Here is an 18,565-nt window from a genome sequence, read left to right as displayed (position 1 = left end):
ATAAGGGGTTGACAGGTATGGGTATGATTTTAACATTGTTGGCACCCTACAGTCACACTGGCAACCCACATGTAAATGGTGCCATTATTTTTGCTACATTTCGATTATTCTTTCAGGTCATATACAAATGACAGCATGCTGCTGTTCTAATCTCGCAGTTGTATAAGGACACCACCATCTTGGTTTACACGATTCATCTATCAAAATCTGGGGAAAAAATATTGCACAAAGTACCAGTGTCATGCCACATCACTGTACAGGCCTAGGATACAATATAGTTGAACGTCTCGTATTAAAACGACTGTGTACGTTCACAAGTGTTTTGCGTATAAAAAAATCTATCTTGCAAGGTGACACTGGTGAGGGCACTTAAAACACAATTGTAAAGTTGTGAGTTGAAATCCCTAGCAATGGTTAACTTGGCCCATAATCTCTCTGGGGTTAATAACTATCGATAAACTTTTTGGGAAGTCAACAGTGCTCATCCCTTAAGCCATGCAAACTCACACCTGGCATGGGGAATGTGGAATCTCCACCACAGGTTTAGAACCATCAAAGGAACATTACCCCTTTGATCTGAGCATTGCTCGTTTTTGTGAGTGGGGGGGGGGGGAGGCATTTGACTTGGCAAGATTACATTTTGGTTCAAAAGTTAATAAAATGGCCTCTAGTTAACAATGATAGGGTTAAGGTGTTATGCCTCCAGGTTGTCTGTATTGCCTGTGACGTTCTGTTGGCACCTGTTTGGAAAGCAGTTGCGGAGGTGTCCTGCGGCTGTGCGTCCTTCCACTGTACTCACAACATGCCCGTCAAGAAGAAGAGGAGGTCCCCTTGCTCTGAGGAGGTCACAATCAAGCGCTCTAAGAGAGACGGGTGCGTGCAAAGTTTCTAGCAATACAAATATAACTTCCCTCGAAGTTATTAACCCTAGCCGTGAGCATACCTGCAATGATATCTTCTTAATGAGCCCAATTCATGTAGAGTTTTCACATTTTTCAAAAATTCTGCCGTGAGCTGAAAGTTCCAGTGAAGGGATTTCTCCCTCTTTCATCAAGCGGTTTTTTAAAATTTGATTTTCCAAGGCGCATAAGCCATCACGCGAACTCCGGTCATCTTCGCAGCGGCTTTTGGCTGGCCATCGAACAAAGACGGTCACTGCATCGCGCGCTTTCAGATGCGTTTCTGCGGCCGTCTGGAACGCTCTTCCAATATTAGGAAGCCACTGGAGCTGTGTACTCTTAAATCTAGATTGAAGACTAATTTAATTATAACTGCTTTTTGTGTTTAGTTGTCCTTCCCCGCATCTCAAATTATCATGGTTGGTTAAGTTCGGTGCCAAAGATGCTCAACATACAACCCCATTCCACAAAAAATCCATAGCGATCAGGTAGCCAGGGAAGTGCCAATGGGAAGCAGCTCTGTGTCATGCTGACGTCAGCACAATTTGACCACTGATGGACCAAGATGACCAATCAGGAACCGTCTATCTCAAGCATGAATACACGTGAACGCTCATATGTTTAGGACAGTTACTCCACCCTCTGCTGAATGTAGCTTTAAGGCATAGCATATCACTACAAAAGAGCAATGATGATGATGTAGAAGGCGAGAGCGATGTTGATGGTGGTAATAGAGGAGAACAGTCCTTCGTGCACTGCGCTCCGAACCACCAGCAACTTAAGTTTGATTACCAGCCATGACGTAACATCAGTGGCGATCGTCTTTGGAACCTGTTTTTCTTGTGTCTCCTAGGTTTAATGGGAGTTTCGCATGACACCTACAATAGTTCACTCTTGAGGCATGGGTTGGTGGATTGTGTTGAGATTTATTAAGTTACCAAACCTGACTATTTCTAGGAAAATGCAGTACAGAAATTGATTCTTGAATCAACTTGTTTAGTCATTTGGGTGGTATCCCATTGTAATATCTGTTTAATCTGGGTACTCCAGTTTGCAGAGAGCTGACCAATAGTAAACATTACAGAACCATCGCACCCATGAGGCACATGGGGAAGAAACTAATGATAATACTATTAAATCTATGAAAAGCGCAGACTGAGGATTATTTGCCACATGAACAGGTTCGGCTTTAGGAAAGATAGGAACACAGAACAGCATGTCTTGATTTTAATTTTTATAACAGAGAAAGCAAAGCAAAATCATTGGCTGGTTTACAACTGTTTAATAGATTTCCAGAAAGCATTTGATTCGACTAAGCTAGATATAAAGTGGCCAATATTAAGATCATATGGAGTAGGCAAAAGACTGACACAGATTATGCAGGATATAGGTGAAAGGTCAAAGTCAGCAGTAACGTTTTGACAAGAAAGAGGAGTGGTTCCCTTTAACACATAGGTATGAGACCAGGGATTCACTATCACCAAGCAACTTTGTCACATACTTGGAAAGAGTGATGGATGCCATTCAGGACAACGGCACAGGAATATCTGTGCAAGGAGAAAGAATAAATAACCTGAGATTCACGTACGACATAGATCTGATGGAAGAAAGTTGCGTAGCACTGCAGGAAAGTGTTCATATGCTGAATAAGTCAGGAATGGATGCAGGACCGAGGATGAATGTGGACAAGACAAAGACGGTGTTCGAAAGGGATGACATTGAGAGAGAAGTAATAATAGAAAGTAGCACCATTGTGAATGTAAAGGAATTTGTATACTTGGGAAGTCTACTGACATGGGACAACGACTACACGAAATACACAAGAGCGATGATCACAAAAGCAAAGGGAGTAATGGTAGGATTCAGTCACATCTGGAGAAGCAAGTAAACCAGCTACAAGACCAAACATGCGTGTTCAGTACAGCTTTGTGTGCCTTCTCGATTTGGACATTGAAAAAGACTGACAGAGATAAGACATTGGCACTAGAAATGTATTGCTACAGAAGGATACTGCATCTAAACTGGACTCAAAGAGTGACCAATGTAGAAGCAGGAAAACGGTTGCACACAATGAGTCCTGATGCAGGCAGTGATGAGAAGGAATAACAGGAAAATTAAAAGTGTTGTTCAGAAAAATGGAAGGAATTGGGAAAAAAAGGAAGACCTAACAGAGAATGGTTTGACGACATATGTGATTGGTGCCAGAAAGATGTGCACTAATTGAGCATATTGGCACAAAACATGAAAGCGGAAACAAATGATTAAATATATAGTGGACACCTATGGGCTATCTGCCCCATGGATCTTGATGATGATAACTCCGGTTTTCTCCCACATAACAATTATTATTAACGGTGAGTCTTCACAGTTATTGTGACTTCCCGGGAACACTGCCTTTGCATCCTCTTCATCTTGGTCATAGTCGTTATCAGCAGCAGAAGCAAAATCAGCAGTACTGTAATGGTCAAAGCAACATAATTGCCTTCATTTTCAACATATCTTTGGAGTTTGCATGATCTCCCCATGGTCGTGTGGAATTTTGTCCAGGTCCTCTGGTTTTACCCTCCACATTTGGAATCAACATCACATGTTCAGAGTATTTGGCTGCGATAGACTTCCACATGATAAGCCACTTAATTGAGCTATCATTTGTGGCGAGGGTGTTTCTGAAATATAACTATATAGCTCGGTGGGCCTTACCTGGTAAAATAAAAAAAGTTTTAACCATTTAAATTGTCAGTATTGATTTTCGTCATTGACTTAATTATCGTCAATCATATTTTTATCTCGGCTAATCTTCACGTGCGTGTCGGATTTCTCTTTACCGCACGATTGAAAAAAATATACAAATAATTTATAGAATTGAGGCACCAAACAGACACGTACATTTTTGAGGAATGGCGCCATGCCTTCACTTTCCCACACAATCCACGCCTCCAAATGGTGATTAACGCGATTTCATTTTGCATCGTTTTGGAAACTTTCCGCTGTCATTGGGCTGCGCCCACTTTTGGCCATTCCACAGGTTTGGCACAAGGAATGGCAGAATGGGTGCATTTTTCGTTATGTAGCATCAGCTGCACTTGAATTGCAAAAATGTTCTAAGTTTGAACAACTTTCCCTAGTTTTGTAGGAAATATTTTTTTTTAAAAACAGCCATTGTTCTGCCTAAAAGTGGATGAATGACATCCAAAATAACTACATGAATTGAGTCCGAAATTTAGGCTGAAACTATGAAGTGTAAAATTGACTCTAACCTATCCTTAGCATAAATACTGTGTATTATTAGTCTGTTAACAGTGAACTAAATTTCAATTAACTGTACACCTTCATCATTTAAATGCGACGTAAAGTTAAACATGATCCAAATGTGTTCCCTCAATGCCTTGACTATGAAGTTAACATTATTTTAGCTGTCACATTTTCCTTAACCTGAATGAAACCGAGACCTCGTCATAAGTCGTGTGCTAAACCTTAAAGGATTTCTCTAATGTAACGGTATCTGGTGCCTAATCCAAGCCTAAAAACAATCTTTAAAGTTTTCTTGTCCTTTGGCCTGGCACTTAACCAAATGAGATAAGAAGCTGCCTATTGAAAAGCAATCACATTAACAGCACCAGCCTTAACCACACTACTTAATATTCCTCAGACTGAGGAATTTAACCCTTGACAACTCTGAACTTCATTTATATTACGCCACACGAATTGCACATGTAGTTACCAATCATGCTTTATTTGAGGCCAATAAACAGAGAGCACGCTCACCGCTAACTTTTAGGAATGACTACAAGAACACAGAAGCAGGAATTTCAAGTGCCCGTTCCAAATTATGGCTTGATGGATGGGAGCCAGGTGCAATCCAAGGGACATGGTTCAAGCAAAGTCCTCTCTCCTGCGCTATATATACTCGCGTACTCCCATGAATAGGCAATCCAAGTGTATGCTAGCCGGTTCCTTTGGCTCTGTGTTCTGCGGTCTCTCATTACATCGGCTATTGCGCACGTCATCGGCTCAAGCTAGCATGCATTGGGATAACAAGCCATGTTGTGAAAAAGTGACATTTGCGTGCCATTTAGCATCGATTGTGGCTGTGTATGTGTTTGCATTCAGCTCTGTGAGGGTACAGCCTTGCAGTACTATGAAAAACGAAGACTCCTTCACCAACAAAAGGTGTTTAACCTGGTTTAGTGAATACACAGGTGAGTGCCCCATGGGAATACATTTTAGCAACTGATGGTGGGAAAATGTGTGAAAATAAATAACACTGGTCACTGGAAACTTCCTTCAGATATTGTTAACGGTGTTAGGTTTGATATGTATTTAATATTTTTTTAATTAACACCCAGGTTGTGTGCGGTGGTTACAGCACCCGTCTTAGATTTGAAAAGTTGCAGGTTGCCTCCTAAGACAATACGATGAATAATGCTTTTGTGGACAGTCCGTAGTGGCCATCTTGTGGATAAAATGGTGTGCACCTTAGATGGAATTTACTACCATGTATCACTAGGATCAGTGGTTTGAGCGTGTACAGTGATTGTAGCAAGCAGCGACAGCCATTCCTCACTAGAAGGAACACTGTCTTTTAAAAGAAGGGGAGCTCCAAAATATAAATAACTCTTGTAATATTGTACCCAGGGGTATTTAGCTATGGTTGTCCCAACACAAGGTTAAAGCCTCTTTTCTTAGAACCGACTTTTAAATTATGGTCATGCGTGCTGCCATAGTGTACTCTAATGACGTTACTGCAATGGCATAACATATTGGAATGACTGCATCCTAACATTACTATAGTGCCACAAAGATGCACCCTGACCATGATTTTAGTCTTATTTCTCATGAATACATTTTCACACACATGGCAGACAGCCCAGATCACATTGACCATATATCTGTCTCCAAGATATGATGCATTTACTTTTTGTGTTTCATCTAGTTTTAAACCATCAATCATCCATAATGTTCTATTGGCCGTGAATGGCATTCATTAGACATCAGCCCTTCTGTCCTTTGGCTTCACCCACTGTAAAATGTCTGCACAACTTAATTACGTAGTTCACATCATCGCCATATTTTTGTCAACGTAATATTGTTACGTTTTAATTTATTTTACTTTGTTTTGGCATGTACTGTGGATTATCTAGCTTGAGGTTTTTTTTTTTGTTGGGGGGAAGGGGGTGGGGGGCAGGTTTTGGTTGAATATTTTTTGAGAGCATGTGTTAACATTTTGTACGGGTGTGAATATGAATGGAGGTAAGGGATGGGCTGTGATTTCTGTTTTGCAGGAAATGATGATGTTATTGGTCCAGAAGGAATGGAGAAGTTCTGTGAAGACATTGGCGTGGAACCTGAAAATGTATGCCAGTCATATCAATTTTCATTATTTATCAAAATATAATAAATCAAATGTTTATTTACATGTGGCTGTGCACATTCATTGAAGGATTTTGTTCACATTTGTAATAATTCTACCAATTTCAGGGCACGTTGCCATATTTCCAAAACATAATATTGTCTTTTAATGGTTGGCACTTAACCAACATCATTTGGACATATAATCTGTTCATAATTTGACCAGTACATTTCATAAGCAGGTCTGCCTGTCAATGACTTATAATGAGATTTTCACGAATGTTTTAGGTTTGTCTTAATGCATATAGTCTGCTGTGGTCAGCACATATACATTTATTACTATTCCTTTGTACTACTTTCAGAAAAAAGTTTACTGGCTGGAATCTTAATTGGACTTATGTCTGCCTGGCGTATGTCCAAGTGCAAGTGGGGGGGGTGACGTCACCTCGCATATCTGCGTGGTGACGTCACCCGCATCCCACAGCGTTGAGCCGAGTTTGTGGGTTCGTGTGTGGCACTAATGGCACCCTCCACCCCGGCCATGTATCCCGTGCAACTACTATAGAGGAGATAAGAGGAGGGAGTTATATTCTATTTTTGCATACGATGGCAATATGTTGAGGAGCTAAATGCCAATGTCGAGGCATGCTTAACACGAGAGGGCTTCAGAAGAGAGTTTGTATAAATTTAGCCATTTACCGTTGAACAAGCACAGACTACAGTGGTTTATGGCCACAATAGCACTGGCTCGTCTTTAATTTTTCATTTATGAAGTAGATAGCGGCCTGTTGATGTTCTGACACTGATGACCAGTGTGTTAAAGGAGGAATGGCAAAGTAAGGAGGTGCGATGTTTGGGTCTCAAAGGATATGTTTGTTCTGGACGTCTGCCTTCCTCTATCTTTTACCGTTGCCATCTCGCTGCCCATCTGTTGGCTATTTTCGTGTTATCTTAAACACAACTAATATGGTCGTATCGGTGAAATGGACGTCATTAATTTGAAACCAGGTATGATCAATAGGAGGGAGGAAGAGATGGAGGGGCAGGGAGAGAGTGAAAGGGCGTGAAACGGAGAGAGCAAAATGGAAAGAGGAGTGCAAGGGAAAGTGACGAGCAGCGGGAGGGAGGATCATGGAGAGGCAAGAGAGATTGAGATGAGGAAAGGGAGACGTGGGAATAAGCAGAGTGAGGATGAGAGGTGAGAAAAACAAGTGGGTAAGATACATAATAATAGAATACTACGTTTCGATTGCAACACAAGCAACCATCAGCAGGTACAAATGAATGAGAGAACAAACATTAAACTTGGAAATATTATGCAATACACAGAGAGTCGGCCAACAAAACAGTCAACACCCCACCTGGTTGATTACGTTCTTCCAAAGATCACTAAATTTGAGAGAGAGACAAAACGTAGACACGGAGACACACAGACAGACACACAAGCAGAGAGAGACTCGCACATAGACAAAGGCCTCGACTCAGAGACGTTGTCTTTCTGTGTGCCTATGTGTGTCTCTCTCTGTCTCTGTGTGAGTCTCTGGTTGTGTGTCTGTGTCTCCGTGTCTATGTTTTGTCTCTCAAATTAAGAAATCTTTCAAGAACGTAACCAACCAGGTGGGGTGTGTTGACTGTTTTGTTGGCCGACTCTGTGTTGTATTGCAAATTATTTCCAAGTTTACTCTGTTAGTTTTCTCATTCATTTGTACCTGCTGATGGTTGCTTGTGTTGCAATCGAAACGTTGTATTCTATTATTATTTAATTAAATTTATTTCTACGTGACTTTACCGAAAGAACCAAAGAGTAATTCCTGCAGTCACGAAAGCTTCAAATCAAGTTTGGGTAAGATACAGTGAAGGTAGGAGAGCTTTTTATATTTGTATTGAAGTTGGAGGGGTTATCATCCCCTTGCACCCATCCAGAGCCCCCGTTGGCATGCCATGAGGGGCACAGCTGATTGCTATCAGCCTCTCCCCCAATGGCATTGCTTACAGCACACAGTGTAAACAACTGGCAACCACCGAGGAGGGGAGGGGGGTTGCCAGTCAACATCTACGCTAGTTTTAAACATTCAGCCTGCCCTGCCTATGGTCCATCCTGGGTTTAATCAGTTCCGATTTTATGAGGAACTCGCAGATCCTTGAAAGATCTGGACACTGTCCCATCGGTGAGCTTCCCTGGCAGGCGAGGCTACGTTGGTTGGGTTATGTAGCCTGCATGCCCAAGCAACCTCTGTTTGGCTGGATAGAGAGGACTAAGCAGGCATAGCCCAGGCTAGAGAAGAGATAGGCTGCTGTGGTACAGGAGGATGTAGAGCTGAGTGGACTTGGCGTTGACCGGTACTAGTGGTGTCAAGATCGGCCTCTGTGGAGAAGACTCGTGAAGGACACTGCTGGGAAGTTGGAGGAAGTCGTCCTCCAACAACACACAATGGAGAGCAGAGGAGCAATGCCCACAACAATGAACAGAGCACCGAGTGAATAAATTCCAGCAAGTTGGCACAGTAGGGAGCACAGGTGGTGCATCTGTTAGTCATCTGACACTTCGGTGTGTCCCGTGAACTGATCTCCAGTCAGCGAGCCTTTAACATTTAACTTGGCCTCGAAGTGCACATAGCCTGGAACAAGCACTGGTGATGTCGCCGCCACTTAGTGGGGTAAATGGCGACTGTTGGAGAAGAGTAATATCGAGGGAGGGAGAGGTAGAAGAGGGGACAGAGAAACAGATAGAAGGAGACAAAGTGGGAAATCGACAAAAATGGATATACAACACAGAAGGCAACAGAAAGGTGGAGAGAAACATAATTCTATACAAGATTAAAAGTTTGCTGGCTGGCTGGGATGGACGGTCACTTCCAAATTACGTGCGATTTGCTCGTCTTAAACTACACCACATGAGTTAATTGACAAATAGCAAACTTGTAAATACTGGGCCTTGGTTTTATACTTTTGCAATGACAGCTTACTTGACCAAATGTCTCTTTCCATAACAAAACGTGAGATTGTATGTTGTTCCTCACTGTCTTGACTATTTAGCCTTTATATGCCTCCGATTAGCACGGTTGGCTACGTACACATTCCACATACTATAACACACGAAAGTATTGCTTCAGTGGTGCAGCATTGCCTTCAGCCCTTAGTTCATGACATCACAAACTCTCTCTAACATTTGTAACCCTTGGGCAATACTATTGCTTTCTACCATTGCTTTCAAATGCATGCTTTATGACTTAATTAAACAATTGAGCTAATTGAGATTACATCTCTATTACAGAGGATATTTCATAGCCATCTGTATACCTATACATTCATGCACGGATGGATACACAATGGTTGCATTTCATATACAGTAAACCCTTAATATCTGCGGGTTTTTTCACCGCGCTTGTTGCTTATTCGCATCGAATTTATTGTCGCGCCCATTTCAAATTTGCTGGGTTGTATTTTAAACATTTGTGGCCGTACCACGCTACTGCCTAGGCGACAAGAAGTGGTGAGGTCGTGGGGGTCGCGGGGGGGGGGGGGCGGTGTGGATCGCGACGCCGCTCCCCCTCTCAGTCCGCATCTGTCCGCCACGCCATTTATACGCGAGGCGCTTTCCTTGTACTCATTTTTTTTTTGGGGAATTGCACCCTATGCAACGTCCACCTATTTATTCGTTGACATTTGCACGTTTAAATATGTTTGTGGTCCTTATTGAAAAGGTAAGTTTCATTTCACAATACTGTACTATATATGCATAAGTTACTGTATACACACAGAGGATATGTTTAAACTTAATATACGGTTATGCCCCCCTAACCTGATTTTCCTAATGAGATTTAAGTGTAAGTACTCGCGGATTGAATATTCGCGCAGCTCTCCAGGACCCTATCCCCACCCCCACCCCCCCCCCCCCCCGTGCGAATATTAAGGGTTCGCTGTACTAATTCCTACTTCCGGTCGTACAGATAATCATGCTTGTGTTGGCATGGAAGCTGGAGGCTCAGAACATGGGTTTCTTCACCCGGCAGGAGTGGCTGAAAGGCATGACCGCCCTGCAGTGAGTTATATGCACAATGGACTAATCACACATTTCTTTAGAACTGCTTTTTGTGTTTAGTTTCTTGTCCTTCCCCCCCCCCGCACCTCCGATTAGCACGGTTGGCTACGTATGGCGTGAAAGAAATTCAACGTACATACAGAGATCCTTCATTAACTTTTAGAGCAATTGAAGCAATTGCCGGGACCTCGGGGTCCCATCACTGCCCCGGGGGTGGGAAAAACCGCGTAGCGACACGAGTCTTGTTACCTTACCGACAACAAAACTAGTGGTCAATCGATTGGCCTCGTCGAGAGCTACTCGGGGCACTAAGTTTCGTAAAAAGTTGAAAAATGACATAAACGTTAAATTCACTGCGGGAGCGGCGGGCTCGCCTTGGCAAAGAAGTTGAGGATCGACGGCTGACCGGAGGGCCTCGTCGTCGCCCCCCGGGGCTCGCGTTTGGCCGGTGGGGTGGCGCCCATCGTGTCGATCGCCGCCTGCTGCTGCTGGCGCTTGTTGGTGCGAGTCTGGGTGGGCGGCGCGTTGCTGTCGGGATCGCGAGTGGGCGGACTGAGAAATAATAATTATTGACCTGGTTTTTGCGGGACCCCAGGGAAAAGGGAGAGTGTCTCTCATGCTCAAACGAGCATTGGGGCGGCGCTCATCTCATTTGGCGGCACTCGGCCCAGGTGGTGGAAATTCCACGTTCACATGGCAGGGGGAAATCTCTTAAATGGCGCTAATGTTAACATCCCACTATGAGTGGTTTTAGTGGGCGGCTGTTAAGGTTAGCGCATCGTACAATATGCTGTTGTGTGGACATGGTCGTGTTTGACCTTGTCACAATTACCTTTGCAACTTGGATATTGATACACCATTCTTAGTGCTTCAGATACTAACGGCCAATTGTGTACACGGGCAATAATCAAATACACGTTTCACAAATTGTAATATAATACAATAACCTCAGCAATACCTCTCCCAACACTGTAGTCTACAGCCCAGGTGGCCGGGCCACCTCTGTTGTGTGAGGAGCGGTAGTGTCGGGGTCCACGCACTGCGCTACGAATCTGGTGACACGAATTCGAATCCCGCTCACGGCCAATACCAGTGACGATTATCTGAACCAGTGATGGGCCTCCCCTAGGTCGACTCCGCCTCAAATGAATACCTGGTGTGGTGTGTAAACATCACAACTGGGGAGATAAAGGCGGTCGGGCGTGGTGCTGGCCACCCATCCCCTCGTGTGCCATGCCGGCCTTCAAAGAGGCTCGCTAACAGCACTTGCACCAACAGTCTGTTGAGGCTATACGGGGGGGGCTCTTTGTCTCACCAGTGAGCCTGTAAGGTCGTTTTGTAAGTTGACCTTAAAGACCACATGTCAAAACTTGCAAGTGTAGGCAGTTGTGTTTGAGTTATGCATAAATTGTGAAGTTGAAACTTAACCATAACCGAACTATTAAAAAAAATGTATTAGGCTCCCCTTTATGGCTACAGTTACCAAGAGTAGAGTATAGACATGACACACAGTTGAATGTAGGTGCCTAACATCTGGAACAAGCTCTCTTTGTAAGACAATATTATAATGATAGTAATTGCAACAATTTGGCCTCTTTGTAAATGCTTGGATGTTTTGTAATGGAAGTCCTCTTACCAATACGTCTGAATAATAAGGCATTGCTTAAGATTCCTTAATAGTAATAATGGCCAACAGTGCGAGGGTGAACCTGGTGGGTAAGGGAGTAATGTTAAGTGGTCAATACATGATAAATGGTATCTACTCATGGCTGGGAACACAAAATGTTACAGCCTGAGTGGATTGTATTACACGCACGTCAGGAACACTGCCTGCTTTTGTGGCATGAGCACCGTCGCGATGCACAGTCACGTTGGCTACTTCCCGTACAACTACGATGTTCACGTACCGAAATAAGTTAACTGCTGTGGTAAGCAAAAGAGGAGGCACTTTTAAGGGTGTTCAAATTGTAGACGAACGTTTAAGCGTGATTGCATACATCAGGGATGGCCAAACCTGTAACTAGCAGCCAAGTGTATACAGTGAGGGGAAAAAAAGTATTTGATCCCCTGCTGATTTTGTACGTTTGCCCACTGACAAAGAAATGATCGGTCTATAATTTTAATGGTAGGTTTATTTGAACAGTGAGAGACAGAATAACAACAAAATCCAGAAAAACGCATGTCAAAAATTTTATAAATTGATTTGCATTTTAATGAGGGAAATAAGTATTTGACCCCTCTGCAAAACATAACTTAATACTTTGTGGCAAAACCCTTGTTGGCAATCACAGAGGTCAGACGTTTCTTGTAGTTGACCACCAGGTTTGCACACATCTCAGGAGGGATTTTGTCCCACTCCTCTTTGCAGATCTTCTCCAAGTCATTAAGGTTTCGAGGCTGATGTTTGTCAACTCGAACCTTCAGCTCCCTCCACGAATTTTCTATGGGATTAAGGTCTGGAGACTGGCTAGGCCACTCCAGAACCTTAATGTGCTTCTTCTTGAGCCACTCCTTTGTTGCCTTGGCCGTGTGTTTTGGGTCATTGTCATACTGGAATACCCATCCATGACCCATTTTCAATGCCCTGGCTGAGGGAAGGAGGTTCTCACCCAAGATTTGACGGTACATGGCCCCGTCCATCGTCCCTTTGATGTGGTGAAGTTGTCTTCTCCCCTTAGCAGAAAAACACCTCCAAAGCATAATGTTTTCACCTCCATGTTTGACGGTGGGGATGGTGTTCTTAGGGTCATAGGCAGCATTCCTCCTCCTCCAAACACAGTGAGTTGAATTGATGCCAAAGAGCTCCATTTTGGTCTCATCTGACCACAACACTTTCACCCAGTTTTCCTCTGAATCATTCAGATGTTCATTGGCAAACTTCAGATGGGCATGTATATGTGCTTTCTTGAGCAGGGGGACCTTGCGGGCGCTGCAGGATTTCAGTCCTTCAGGGCGTAGTGTGTTACCAATTGTTTTCTTGGTGACTATGGTCCCAGCTGCCTTGAGATCATTGACAATATCCTCCCGTGTAGTTCTGGGCTGATTCCTCACCGTTCTCATGATCATTGCAACTCCACGAGGTGAGATCTTGCATGGAGCCCCAGGCCGAGGGAGATTGCCAGTTCTTTTGTGTTTCTTCCATTTGTGAATAATCGCACCAACTGTTGTCACCTTCTCACCAAGCTGCTTGGCAATGGTCTTGTAGCCCATTCCAGCCTTGTGTAGGTCTACAATCTTGTCTCTGGCATCCTTGGAGAGCTCTTTGGTCTTGGCCATGGTGGAGAGTTTGGAATCTGATTGATTGATTGCTTCTGTGGACAGGTGTCTTTTATACAGGTAACGAGCTGAGATTAGGAGCACTCCCTTTAAGAGTGTGCTCCTAATCTCAATTTGTTACCTGTATAAAAGACACATGGGAGCCAGAAATCTTTCTGATTGAGAGGGGGTCAAATACTTATTTCCCTCATTAAAATGCAAATCAATTTATAACATTTTTGACATGCGTTTTTCTGGATTTTGTTGTTATTCTGTCTCTGACTGTTCAAATAAACCTACCATTCAAATTATAGACTGATCATTTCTTTGTCAGTGGGCAAACGTAGAAAATCAGCAGGGGATCAAATACTTTTTTCCCTCAATGTATATAAGTGTTTATATTGTTTTTATAGTTTTCTGCGCATCACGGGACACATTCATTTTTCTTTGTTCCTGTGATAGCGCGTTCTACATTATGTCGCTTTCGAAGCCGCATGTGGTGGATTAAAGAACTGCATGCGGCTTCGTGAGATGCCAGTTGGCCACTGCTGGCATGCACGTCCTTCTACACGACCCCACATTTCCATATGGACTCACGGGCAAGTGCCCGTTAGCAAACAGCTATTAGGGCCAGCTTTGTAAATGAAGAGAAGTTGTATGGCCAGGGCTGCTACACTTGGCCACATTTTGCTTCCCCCCATTGATGTTGATGACATCACTAGCTTGGGACAACCTCGAAGAAACCAGTTCAGGTGCAAATAATGTTGGGTGTTGTTGTACAGCATGGTCAGGAATATGGGTTTGAGTCATTTCTAAGTACATCTAGAATATTCAAATTATTAAATGTGAAGATCACCGCTCTTAAGTGGAGCACATGCTGCCATTTGTATAAGCATTACCAGCTTAAGAACATTTCCACAGCCATAATAGGAAGATACAATGCAAATTAATGCTGCATAGCCCTCTTTCTGTCTGCTGTAGACATCATCTTGCATGTCAAGAACAGTGGAAATGAACGATAATTTACTAAATGTTGCAGGGATTTAGTTTCCGTTTTTGTACAGGTCATAAGTCAGACAAAGCCGATCGCTTTCCAAGAACCAACAGTTGGTTTGCGTTTGGCTTGTTGTCATCCACCTCGTACGGTTGTTTCTGTTCCGATGGCAGATGGGAAGGAAAAAAAAATATCTATCGTGGCTAAAAAAACACTGTTGACATGCGATGCATGAGAAGATGTGACTTGTGCTCAATAGTGACAGTACGCTAGACTCATTGTGTGGCGTTAGGTCTATCGGGTTTTGTCCTCTGTTATCAGAGGCTTTTAATGCATTTGCGTCTTTAGTTTTGGCTCGTGTGCCTGTGTCCAAAGCGAAGGACGTTGAGTGCTCCAGTGTATAGGGGCAACACAAGAGTGTCCTTCTGGGTACAGCGAGCATTGTAGAAAGACATTAATTCGTTGTTACGGACAAAAAAAAATACTTCGACAAGTCTCGTGCTCCTACCCCTTGATATACTGGTTCTTGTACGTTTATATCACGTGACTATACACAGTCTTGATGGAGAAAAACAGAGTAGGTGTTGCGTGAGAGCTCGGTTATGTGTCGTTATACATTTTGCATAATGTTACGATGATTGTACCTGAAATTAGACACTGAGGTGGAAAGGCCTTGTTTATATTCCTACAAGTTGGTTAACTCCATGCATTCACAAATATTGTAATTCCACAATGGTACCTAGGTTAAGAAAATATATATAATTACATCTCTGGTCTTTGTACACCCTGCTAATGAGACTAAACAAATTTAAACTGGCTTTGGGTTTGCCTGCTTAAACACACGCTTTTGGGAAATGTATTATTTCAGTTAATTATTTGGTTGTGAAACTCGCCTGTTTGTTCACGTATTGGTGGTCATTGGTTGTTGCCGCAATGTGCCTTTGCCTTCCCCTTAGGTGTGACAGCTCAGAAAAGCTGCAGGGAAAGTTCGAGTACCTACGCTCGCTTCTCAATGATCCCGTGTCCTTCAAGCAGATCTACAGATATGCCTTCGACTTCGCTAGGGTTTGTCTTGTCCCATGCGCTCCCTCGTCGTGAGGCACTGATGATGGCAGCCCTTTGAAAGGAATATTGTCAAAAGGGAGACGACCCTGCTGTTTAATTATTTCAGCCATTGGAATCTTTCGTATGCAAAAAACGATAATCCCTAATTAGTCTTTCGAAGTATACGTGTTTGCCTGTATTTTATCTCCGCAAACATGACCAATATTAAGGAGATTGTGATTTAGAGTGTTGATTATCACTTGTATCATTGAGCAAGGTAGTCCATGACCTATGGAAATGAGGGCAATTGGAAATAAAATGTTGAATGAAGGTTCCTGTGGTTTTACACTAAGACACCTCACAGTGCACAATTTGGCTGAGTCGTCCGAAGGGATTTGATGTAGGTTATGCTCCTGTTAAGAGTATTGAGCCAATGTTTATAAAACCTTGGTTTCAAATTCCATTCAACTGGATAAAATAAAACAAAATCCTCCAGAATAGTGAGATGATGATTATGGTCCAATCAATATATATTTAGTTATTTTAAACATGTTATAATGTCCTTTCATGATTTGTCCCAGCCATGTTTTGAGGGATACATTTATGAAATGTATCACAAGACGAGGCACGTGGCAAACCACTTTGTGACATGGTAGAGTGCCACCATCCTTAGCTTGAAAGAAGGTCTTTGACACTGGAATTAGTTTGATGGCTCATCCGGGGGCTTTCCCCAACATTACAGGAGGTTATAACTTCTGTAGGGATTTCCAGAAGGATATAACATCAATTGAGATTTGAAGTTTTCGTGACTGCAGGGATCCATACTCTTTGGTTCTTTCGGTAAAGTCACGTAGGTATAAAAGTAAAAAATAAATTAAATCACGACGTTTCAATCGCAACACAAGCGATCGTCATCAGGTGGGAAAACCACAGCAAGAAAATCTTAACACATAACATCAGTACGTACATTCTGCCTCTTCTCCCGCAACAACTTTGCAAATAATGAGTCCTATAGTTGTATCATACTTGAAGTCGTTTATTGCGATGTTTCCTACAGGACAAAGATCAGCGAAGTTTGGACATTGACACAGCCAAGTCCATGTTGGCCCTGCTGCTGGGCAGAATTTGGCCCCTCTTCTCCTCTTTCCATCAGTTCCTGGAGGTGATCATCTCCCCTGGTGGCACACCCCATGGGGAAAGTTGGGCCTCTTCGATTGAAGGACGATTGGTGGCTTCCATCATGAATGTTTTTTTTCCAAATGTGTTGGTTACCAGGCATTGCAATTTGTAGTTCAGTTGTTAAAGCCAGAAGGCCTATCGTAATTTGAATTCTGGCTAGGGATAACTCGGCTCATTGCCGTAATGCCTCTGGGGTTGGTAAAATGTTTGCTTGTTGAACTTCTTTCGCACCGTACGTGACCAACAAGTGGAGAGGCTGCTACACTTGGTAAGAAGGCAACAGAAATTGTGTTATGGACACATGGGGATCTTGCATGTTAATGTGGAATTCTCACCTCTAGCTTGGGGCAGCCAATGAATGAGAGCCCTCTTCTACTCTTATATAAAAGCGCGGGCACACTTGAAATGTGATATATGCTACCAGGTTTTTTTTTTAGCTCTATGAGCCACATCTGACCTACCAAGAGTATTGGAGTGGCTGTCGAGCTTTGACCCACCAAGAGAGGGCTCTCTGCGACATAGATACAGATTAGCAAGATTAAAGTGAGATAAACAACAGAAATGAGAGAACTGGGGACAAGCGATGCATAGTAAACATCACAACCCCCCACTGTATATACACGTGGCATGTTACGTGACATGTTCTTTCGCACTGTACAGAGCCAACCGTGCCAATCGCCTGCAATGAAGCTCTGGTTAGAACATACGAAAAATAATGTTGTCATTTAAGTCCTGGTCAGAGGTTGCTTCTGCCGCTCATCTCTCTGGAGTTAATAAAATTTGTATCACCGTGGGATGTATCCTTTGGTCGTCTTGGGCATAGACTGGCCCTCCACCATAGGAAATGTCCAGCACTTTGTTAGGACCGTAAACACACAAGCAGCACCACACAATCGTTTAAACAAGGAATCACTTTTTTGTCTTTACACAGTACATGGCCTCGTTACATGAAGTTCAATGTGTTTTTGTTTCCAGCAATCCAAATACAAAGTGATCAACAAGGATCAATGGTGCAATGTCCTGGAGTTCAGCCGGACTATTAATGCAGACCTCGGAAACTATGATGAAGATGGCGCATGTGAGTGTTACTGCCATTCATACACAAACCTTACAAGAGAAAGATTAGAGCCAACACAGTCTTGTTCCATTCAGCACATAACCAGACGACATTATTTTTCCTTGGAATATTTTTAAAGAATTTGGAGTTGAAGGAACTAAGCCATGTCTTCTCCTATGCATGGTAGTAGTTTACGAACTTGGCCTCTAATTTAATTGGTGAAGCCCAATTGAGCATTATTAGTGGTCGGCTCAGCCCATCAACCCTCTGTGCACAATTAATTTAGTACTACTTTGTTCTAATTCAACAGTGGTCACTATGTAGAAACTGCTCCCCCCCCCCCCCCCCCAGTATAGAATGATGGGATTTTCATCATTTGGATTTGGATGGCCACACAGGAGATGAGCTGAAGCCACAGACTCATTCAGAGCCGGGAGTGTAAAAATATTGCATTGAATGTATGCAGTTTAAGTACTATATGTCTATGTAATCGCTGATCCTAGCAGATAGATTGTAAAAGTGCCTTGTGTATTGTGATCAACATGAGCACTGATGTGGTATAAGTACGATACAATGTATGTGTGTGTGTCATTACTGATCGTAGCCACTCATACTTAAGTACCTAGTCAGGATTCACCTGACCCTGGCCTGGGTCTCCCCCAGGTTAACTCAGCCTAGATTAATACCTTGTTTGATGTGGTCAATATTAGCAACAGGGATACAAAGGCATCCAGACATGGTGCTGT

General features: G+C 43.0%; 1 protein-coding gene across 5 annotated transcripts in view; it reads left to right on the top strand.

Annotated features, from left to right (window-relative positions):
* The window catches only part of DCUN1D4 (defective in cullin neddylation 1 domain containing 4), a 29,150-nt gene that overhangs the window by 6,403 nt on the left and 4,182 nt on the right, over window positions 1–18,565 (top strand). For 3 of the 5 annotated variants that reach the window (XM_032955175.2, XM_032955176.2, XM_076067506.1), the window contains 7 exons: window positions 756–873; window positions 5,010–5,098; window positions 6,182–6,252; window positions 10,199–10,290; window positions 15,496–15,604; window positions 16,641–16,745; window positions 17,738–17,840. In XM_032955175.2, the coding sequence (XP_032811066.1) occupies window positions 803–873; window positions 5,010–5,098; window positions 6,182–6,252; window positions 10,199–10,290; window positions 15,496–15,604; window positions 16,641–16,745; window positions 17,738–17,840 (640 nt within the window). In that variant the 5' untranslated portion in view covers window positions 756–802. Of the gene's footprint in view, window positions 1–752; window positions 874–5,009; window positions 5,099–6,181; window positions 6,253–10,198; window positions 10,291–15,495; window positions 15,605–16,640; window positions 16,746–17,737; window positions 17,841–18,565 lie in introns of all 5 variants that reach the window. The other 2 variants (XM_032955177.2, XM_032955179.2) reach the window with 1 other exon arrangement.

Source organism: Petromyzon marinus, chromosome 16, assembly GCF_048934315.1.
Source record: "Petromyzon marinus isolate PM22_M1 ecotype Great Lakes invasive population chromosome 16, UKy_Petmar_22M1.pri1.0, whole genome shotgun sequence".
NCBI lineage: Eukaryota > Metazoa > Chordata > Hyperoartia > Petromyzontiformes > Petromyzontidae > Petromyzon > Petromyzon marinus.
This window is presented reverse-complemented; position numbering and strand designations above follow the sequence as displayed.